The sequence below is a fragment of the Hibiscus syriacus genome, unplaced genomic scaffold, assembly GCF_006381635.1.
Source record: "Hibiscus syriacus cultivar Baekdansim isolate YM2019G1 unplaced genomic scaffold, ASM638163v2 tig00110450_pilon, whole genome shotgun sequence".
In the NCBI taxonomy this organism is placed as follows: Eukaryota; Viridiplantae; Streptophyta; class Magnoliopsida; order Malvales; family Malvaceae; genus Hibiscus; species Hibiscus syriacus.
Window position 1 is genome coordinate 4699932 of NW_024062743.1, and position 9301 is coordinate 4709232.

Genomic DNA, 9301 nt, shown 5'->3' on the forward strand with positions numbered 1-9301 from the left:
AAAAGCTTTTAATGATCATTGTGTGTTGTGGTGAGCCGAACAACATAAGTCACCTATGTGAGAACGAAGTGGGGCCACTTCAAGAATGTTATTGGGGGCATAGTTCTCTCAAACTCTTGCAAAACTAGGTGATGTCCATGGCTTTAAAGACATACCCATGAGAACTAAGTTCTTGCTACGGGGTAGTTGTGTGAAGTATGTCATCGTTTACACAAACGGAAGAATAGTTTAAGGACATTGCATCTACAGATTAATCAGTAAAATTAATATATTTTCACAAGGGAAGGTTCAAAGGAGGACACCTACCTATCTTATGCAACTATCGATCGTAGAGGTTATCACTTCATCTTATCAAAAAGTTTTGATTAAATTATCAATTTCATTCATGTGGGGGATTGTTCAAAAAAAATGGTTAATTACTTTGATGGATTTAATACTTTTTTTTAAATTCATAGTCCTTTTTAAATATTGAAAATTAAAAGTTATTATTTAATTTGAATATTTGTAGGATAATTACTCTTTGAATATGTCAATTTAAAAAGGTATTTGTTATTTTTTTAATTTTGAATATTAAAGATAATTATATACTTTTGTATATTTCAAATTAAATTAATATTTATTTAAGTTTAAATAATAATAATGAGAGTATATTTGTTTAATATTTTAAATTGAAAATATATTATTATTTGTTTAAATATAGATATTAAAAGATATTCAGTTGGAATAAAACTCTATGGTTTAATATTTTAAATTTAAAAGATATTTTTAGCTGTTTAAATTTAGATGTTAAAAGAGTTTTAATTAGAGTTAAACTCTCTCGAGATTCCCCAATAAATACTGAGCAAATCTCTCAAATTTTTCACAACTCAGAATTCAACAAGCTTTTTCTCTTGAAAATAGTTTTTCTCATTCTCAGAAAATATTATTTTTCCTTAATTTTTTGTGATAGTCGAAGGCAAGGAAAGTTCGTGATCTCTATTGTTGTGCTATTGTAGCTGATCATCTAGTTGTTGTATATTGGGAGATAGACGTCCAAAGGATCTTGAGTACTAAGGACTGGCCAAAAATCTGTCTTAAGAAAACTGTTTAGCGACATGCCTCAATTAATTCTGATATCAGGATCAAATATAAAGAGTATTTTATTTCCTTTAATTCTCTTTTATTTTTAAAGAATTTGATTCTTTCTTTTACTTTTTTCTCAGATTCCAATTTAGTATCAGACTGTTACTCTTGGATAACATAATGATTCTGTGGACATAAGTGCTCTGTTAACATTGTTGTTTTTAAGATTCTACTAACAGTAAAATATTAAACTAGTAATACAATAAAAACTTGAACTATGTTTAATGAAAAACAATAAAGTCTGAAAGTAATAATATAGCATAAGACTAAATTAATCAAGTAGTAAACTAATACAGTGTAAAGTAATAAAGTAATACATTTTAACTTTGTTTCATGAAAAATAGTAAACTAATAAAGTACTAAACTAATAAAGTAGTAAACTAATCAAGTACTAAACTAATAAAGTAGTAAACTAATAAAGTAATATACTTTAACTAATGTTAATAATATGTTAAACTATCTGTTTTGTATTTATTTCAGGCAATGAATGCTGATAGTGGGTCAAATGCTAGCAGTGAGCCTAATGCTGGTAGTGGTCATAATACTACCAGTGGGTCTTATACTGACAGTGGTCTTAATGTTGCTAGTGGATCTAATGTAGTAGTTGATGAGATCATTTATGAAGACTTCAATGATACAAATAGGAATTATAGTGGGTCAGATTAGCTAGATGGAGATAATTTATTATCTGATGATGATGATGAAGATAGTTACAATTAAAAGTAATTAAGAGTAGTCAAAAGGAAAATAAAAAATAGAATTGTCAGTTTAGAAGACTTAGGAGTTGATGTTGAACCGGAGGTTAACATATACGTTTATTCTGAGGAAAATGAAGAAGTCTTAGGTGGTTTAAATAGTGGAGAGGAAGCTGATTACTTAAGACTCTTCAGATGTTGGTAGCTTTCAGAAGAGTGGTAAGGTGTTTTTTATGCTTCAACTGTTGAACCTAGCTTCCATGTGGGAATAATATTTGAATCTCAATAATAGTTTAAGGACGATCTTTATACTTATGTAGTAGGTAATAATTTTGATTTTAGGTTTGTTTCAAATAGAAAAGAGAAAATTAGGGTTGCGTGTAAAGGAATTGGTTGCCATTTTGTTATACATTATTATTAGGATTAATCTTATGGATATTACAAGATCAAACATGAGTGACTGAGCATAAGTGTTCTATGACTTTTGAAAACATAGTAGCAAATTATAAGTTGGTAGGGAAACACTTTCTTTATAAGTTTAGGATTGTACCCAAATTAAATATTGTATAAATGCAAAGGCTTGGTAGAGACTTACTTAAGAACACATGCTTAAAAGCTAGGAAATAGGCTTTAGAAAATAACAAGGGTAATGATGTGCTCGAGTTTAATAGACTGTTTGATTATGTTTTTGCTTTGAGGAGTAGTGATCCAAGTGGAACATTTGATCTTATGGTTGAAAGGCCATAGAAACTAAAATCCTAAATATAATGTGTGTTTTTATGCTAAAGGAAGTGTTTAAAAGGTTTTTTAGACCTATAATTTTATTCAATGGTTGCTTCTTGAAAGGGCCATTTAAAGGTAAAATTTTCTCAGTGTGGGTAGATATGGTGTAACGCCCCGAAATACAGGTTAGGAGTTTTGGGTTTATTAGATTGAGCCTTAGAATAATTTTTCCTTAGTTTACAAAGCCTTGGATCTAATTTAATTAGAAAGTGGGAGGACTAAATGAGTAATTAACCCAATGTTCAAATAAAGGCTAAAACCCCTTAATTGTTTGATGATATCATGTCTGTTGCACCCTCCTCTTTTTCATCCTATGCATGTCTTCTTCCTCTATTCTCTTTGTCTTCATTTATCTTCAAGAACCAAGCAAAGTGAGAAACTTTAAGAAATGCAAGCCTTTATTGTGAATTATAAGGTAAGATTTAAAGTCTTCATCCATCAAGCTTTCTTTCAAACCTATTTTTGTAAGATTTGGCTTAGTTAGCCAAAAATGAATTTTAGTAGGGTTATGAAATCCTAAGTTCTAGTCGTTTTATGAGATTTAAGTTGTAAGGAAACATTTTTGACTCATTCCTAAGGTTTAAAATGAACTAAGAACTCATTAAACTTGTTTTGATTGGTGCAAGAGAAAATGGAGAGCTCAAAGGCTAGAGGCAAGGAAAAATTAGTCATTGGGTGATTTGAGATCGTGTTTCAGTCACCTAGCTTCAAGGTAACACGATTATAAGTTGACCATACTACATTTAGGTCATTTTATGTGCATTTTGGTATGTTTTGTTCATGTAAGCATGCTAGAGTAATTCCATAGAATGATCCATTATGTTGGATGTAAGCTTGAAAGTTGATAACTTTTAACCTCAAAGACCTCAAGTAATACTTTAATAAGATTTTCTAATCTTAAGGGAGTGTATGTGTGAGATTTAGAGGCATTTTTGCGCCCAAAACAGGGTATTTTGGTTTGTCGATATCGGTACTGGAAGAATAATATCCATATTGTTCTTTATGAAGGCAAAAACCAAGCATGTTATGAGGGTAATATCGATACCCCTTCAAGGAGTATCGATACTCGGGGTCCAATATCGATACTCAGAGGGTAAATATCGATAGTTAGATATTTTTGAAAACATCAAAGTCAAATTTGGTATCGATACTCATGGGAGTATCGATACCCAGGGCAAAGTATTGATACTCCCTATAGGGGTATCGATACTTAAGGGTATGATATCAATACTGTGCCACAATAATTTTTGGGCAATTTTGGTTAGTTTGTTTGGGTGTTCGGGCTAAGGTGTTTTGGGTTCTTATAATCCTTAACTGTTCAATGCAAGTGAAAACAATTAAGTTAACTCAATTCTCACCTAGAAATCAAGTAAGATATGATGACATAAGAATTGTCTCTGTATGATGCTTGGGAAATGGCTAGGACACCCGAGTTATTCTAGCATGATGACGATCATCCTTTGTTTGTGAATATCTGAATATTATCTATTTGATACACATCTGATGCACGTAAATTCCAGGTCGTACCAGTATGAATTCTGATGCATTTAAATTCAGGAGTTGTACCCTATACTCGACTAGGTTCAAGATATAAGCCTCTAATGCACATAAATTTCAGAACTTACCCCAACTTTTTGAAGATCCGAGGTAGACTAAGGGATATAATTTTCGATAAACGTAAATTTTGGTTCTTACCCCTAAGATGTCATATTTAGATAAGCTAGTGTGTAGTACGAGATGCATGTAAATTCCTCCAATTATACCACATGGCTCATCCATGTTTGGTATATGTTTTTGCATGTTTAAGAGTTGCATACAAGCATGTTTATAAAATGAATGCATGTAGTATTGTATTGTTAATTTTGTGGCACTCAGCTTGTGAGCTCAGTGTATGAAATGTGTTTTCGTGCGTAGGTTAGTAGGGGATTGTTGAGGAGCCTATCATATCAGTACATTCCAGACTAGACAGTATTAGAATATGTATTAAGTATATTTAGAAGGCATGTATCGTATATGGACCTTGTATTATTCAAGTCATAAATCTTTTGGTTCAAATTTAATTGATGTATTTTGTATGTAATTTGGGAGACTTCCGTAAGTTTTGTAAACTTGAAGTATGCTTTTAGTTACGTTATGATGAATGTTTTAATGTTATAAACGTTTTGGAAAGAAAAATTTTAGGTTATTAATTTCATGGTTCTGTATGCATAGTAATCCATAGATCTTTGAGCCAGACTGAATTAGGGTATTATATTTTTTGGTATCAGAGCAACTAGGTTTAGTCATTGCTATGCCCCATGGATCAGATTTAGTAAGTGTCTAACTGAGTACATGCCCTTAGAGTATCAAGAATACATAATATTCTGGAATGGCGATAGTGACCTCTCTTTCCTTTCTAATCTCAGGATTCGAATATGGCTGATGATGACTTTCCTTGTTATGAGGGCCTAGAGGAGAGTCGTACCTCCGTAGCTAGAGATTTTGGTGAGAATACACCCCTGATTCTGATCATTAAGCACCTATATATGCAATAGTTGACGAGGTGACTTTTTTCGCTATATGACTTCAACCCTTAGTTAGATAGTTCGTGCCATTTTGAATCTATCCTCTATGCCACCTCCCCTCTTGTGCCACCGTCCAACCCACTGTAAGGCATCAAGAGTCCCCTGTTGACAGGCTCTGCAGGTACTGGACCATCTATTTTTATGGATATTGAGACAAAGATCCCATCTCTACAGACCAGTGGCTCCGAGAGAAACTCCATATTCTTCGTCTGTTGTACCTCACATCTGAGGGCAAGTTAGACTGCATCACTACCTTCTGAATTATTACATAATAGACTGGTGAGAGATAATAAATTAGCGATAGAACCAGGGTAGAGTTTCGTGAGAAGTACATCGATGAGGCACACACTAACAATCTCCGCGACCAATTCCTGCATCTGACTTAGGGAGTTAGGATTGTATTGGAGTATGAGAAGGAGTTTATTAGGATGAGCAAGTATGTGCATGAGCTCATTTAAATGGAGGTGTACCATTTTCTTGGAGGGCCTCCACTTGGATATTGAGACTCAGTTAGAAACCAAACCCCTTGTATTTTTGTGGAGCTAATTCACCAGGAATAATTAGTTGAGAGAATTTTCTAAAGAAAGCTCAGGTGGTGAGTGACTCAGTGGGTTAGAGCCGTAGAGCTCTAGAAACTGTAGGCCATCTCGTCATCAGCTAAGCAGGCCAGGGCCCCCTAGAGTTTAAGGAGATTGCCATTAGGCCCGTCTAGAAAGACAACTCAGAGATCGAACAATGGAGGTAGATTCGATTCCTTTAAGAGAGCCTTATTGTCAGCTTCCAGATATAGTGCCGACAGATCATAGAAGACACCAAATTATTGGTGTGCCTGACTTGTGGTAGGAGGCACCCCAGAGAGTGTTATCGAGTGACTAGAGGTTGATTTAACTGTGGGTTCTTGGACATTTTCATCAGAGCCTGCCTCCGTGCTTAGAGTTCAGTCCTTGTATCATCTTATAGGTCTTTATCATTTGTTCAGTGTGGTCGAAGGTCTTCTACGAGTAGCAGAGCCTTTAGGACATTATAGCTGGGGCACCGCCAGATCAAATTCCATCCATGAGCCCCGAGTAATATCACACCAATATGTCATACGCGCCCAGTAAGAGTGCAATGTTACAGATGTGATCTCAGGTATATTTATAGTTATTTCCATTCTAAGTACTGTATTAGTAGATCATGGTTCCAATCACTCCTATATATGCTATGAACTTTTCTGAGAGAGGAATATCCAACTCAGGATTTGGAAGGGTCAGAGTGTCTAATCCTATAGGATTAGACGTTTTAGTTGAACAGGTTCACTGTCGTTGTCCAATAGAACTTCAGGGTGAGGTATTCTTAGCTGACTTAATTAAATTACTATTTCAGAAGTTCGATGTGATTTAGGCATGTATTGGCTCTCTGAGCATTACACAAGTTTGAAGTGCAAGGCTAGATAACTTAAGCTTCGTAAGGATGATGTGACCAAGATAGTATTGACCAGTGGGAGTTTGGGTTACATTACAAAGGTTGTTTCAGTAATCAGGGCTTAGAGATTGTCGAGTCAGGCGTGTGAAGACTTCTTGGCACATGTTGTGGATACATTAGTTTTCATTTCGTTGCTTGAGGACATTTGTACCATGCAGAAGTTCTTTGATGTGTTTCCAGATGAGTTGCTGGGACTACTGTCTGACCATGAGGTGATTTCAGTATAGAATTTTTTCCAGGATCATGTCCGGTGTCCATTGCACTCTATTACATGGAACTGACAGAGTTGAAGGAAATTAAGAACCAAATTTAATAGTTGTTGGATAAGGGCTTCATTCGACCAAGCGTTTCACCTTGGGAGTATTGGTCCTCTTTGTCAAGAAAAAGGATAGGTCGATGAGGTTGTGCATCGGCCATCGATAACTGAATAAGTTAACTATCAAGAATCGATACTCTTTCCCTCACATAGATGATCTGTTCGACCAACTTAAGGGCGCATATGTGTTCTCTAAGATTGATTTGAGATCATGGTACTATCAGTTGAAGGTTAAGTATACAAATATAGCTAAGATCACCTCCAAGACAAGACATGGCCATTTCGAGTTTATCGTGATACCATTCAGACTCACCCATGCCCTGGCGACATTTATGGATTTGATGAAATGATTTTTTCACCCATACTTGGATCGATTTGTAGTGGTATTCATCGATGATATCCTTGTGTACTCTTGTGTGAGGAAGAGCTTGATCAGCACCTGCACATCATTTTACAGACACTTCGGGAACGTTAGTTATATGCCAAGTTTGGGAAGTGTGAGTTATGGTTAATTGAAATGGCATTTTTGGGTCATGTGGTAGCAACCAATGGCATCCAAGTAGATCCCCAAAAGATCAATCCAGTGTTAGAGTGTCAACCACCTAATAATATCACCGAGGTACGTAGTTTCTTAGGCCTTACAGGGTACTACCATTTTTTCGTCAAGGGTTCTCCATGATTTTAGCACCATTAACTAAACTACTTCAGAAAGGAGTTCCTTTTATATGGAACGAGAAGCACCAAGAGAGATTTGATAAATTAAAAGAAATCCTCGCGCAAGCCCCCATTTTAATACAACTGAAATCGGGTATAGACTTTACCGTATTCATTGATGCATCACAAAATGGTTTGGGATGTGTTCTGAATAAAGAAGGAAAGGTTGCAGCCTATGCATACCAAAAACTTAGGCATCAAGAACGAAACTATCCTACCCATGATTTGCAGCTTGCAGCAATGGTTTTGCTTTAAAGATTTGGAGGTAGTACCTTTTCAGGGATAAATGTCACATCTTCGTGGATCACAAGAGCCTTAAGTATCTGCTCACTCAGAAGGAGTTGAACTTGAGGCATCGAAGATAGGTAAAACTTTTGAAAGACTATGATTGTGTCATTGATTATCATCCGGGCAAAGCAAATATCGTTTCAAATGTATTGAGTGGGAAGACCGTAGTGGAGTTATGAGCTTTGCTAGTACGTTTGAGTTTGACTAATTCAGGTTGTCTTTTAGTTGAGTTGAGGGTTGAGCTCAAGTTACTGGGAAAAGTTAAGCAGTTACAAGGTTCAGAAGTCTGTTTGAAGACCCAAGTATAGTAAGTCCTTCAAAGTGAGGCTCCAAGGTTTGAGTTATGTGAAGGATATGTGTTGTACTTCTGAGGTTGTTTGTGCATGCCAGCTGACAGACAACTTCGTGATAGGATCCTTCATGAGGCATATTGTAGGCCCCTCTCTATTTATCCGGGTAGCAACAAGATGTACCAAGAACTCTTCCCATTGTATTGGTGGTCAGGCATGAAGAGAGAAGTGTATGAGTTTGTTGCTAAGTGTTTGGGAATAACACCAGGTTCTCTCACGATTGCTGCAACTGTTTTATATTCCGTAGTGAAAATGAGAGAGAGTGATGATGGACTTTGTAATTGACCATCTGATAATAAGGTTCTAACATAATGCAATTTGGATTATAGTGGATTGATTGACCAAATCCACTCATTTCTTTTTGGTTCGAATCAACTTCACGTTAGAGAGAGTGACTCAGTTGTACATCCACCAGATTGTGAGATTGCATGGAGTTCCTATCTTGATCATTTCGAAAGAGATATGCAGTTTATTTCTCAATTCTGGAAAGATTTACATGGAGCCTGAGGTACCAAACTACTTTATAGAACAACCTTTCATCCTCATATAGACGAGCAGTCTGAGAGAGTTATTCAGATTTTAGATGATATGCTTAGATGCACTGTTTTGGATCTTGAGGGCAATTGAGGATCACTTGCCCTTGGTAGAGTTCACGTACAACAAAAGTTTTCAGCCAAGTATTCAGATGGATCCGTATGAAGCCTTATATGGGTGCAAGTGTAGGCCCCGACTTGATCTGAGAAACCAAAGAGAAAGTTTAGTTGATTTAAAGTCGTCTGAAGGAGGTTTCTAAGAAACAAAGGTCATACGCCGATCTGAAACGTAAGGACATAGAGTTTGCAGTAAGAGATAAGGTATTTCTCAAGGTTTCCCTATGGAAAAAGGCACTCTGGTTTTGACGTAAGGGTAAGTTGACCCTACGATTCATCGGACCATAAGGTTTTGGAGAGAGTTGGGCTAGTGGCTTATCGGTTAGCTTTACCTCATGAGTTAAAGCGCATTAAT

At 35.8% G+C, this 9301-nt stretch overlaps 1 protein-coding gene across 1 annotated transcript; it reads left to right on the forward strand.

The window, feature by feature from the left end:
* Positions 1 to 5899: 5899 nt before the first annotated feature.
* On the forward strand, positions 5900 to 8581 carry LOC120126172. Its single transcript, XM_039144444.1, has 8 exons — positions 5900 to 5987; positions 6080 to 6231; positions 6338 to 6493; positions 6787 to 6840; positions 7420 to 7563; positions 7653 to 7752; positions 8160 to 8222; positions 8337 to 8581. The coding sequence occupies exons 1-8, from the start codon at positions 5900 to 5902 to the stop codon at positions 8579 to 8581; spliced, it is 1002 nt and encodes a 333-aa protein (XP_039000375.1).
* Positions 8582 to 9301: the final 720 nt, after the last annotated feature.

Excerpts from the sequence above, each read along its gene's own strand:
- LOC120126172 (XM_039144444.1), top strand. The coding sequence starts at position 5,900 with ATGGAGGTAGATTCGATTCCTTTAAGAGAGCCTTATTGTCAGCTTCCA. Across the intron at positions 6,232-6,337 it reads ATTCCATCCATGAGCCCCGA|ATCATGGTTCCAATCACTCC; the intron begins GTAATATCACAC and ends CTGTATTAGTAG. Across the intron at positions 6,841-7,419 it reads GACTACTGTCTGACCATGAG|TTATATGCCAAGTTTGGGAA; the intron begins GTGATTTCAGTA and ends CGGGAACGTTAG.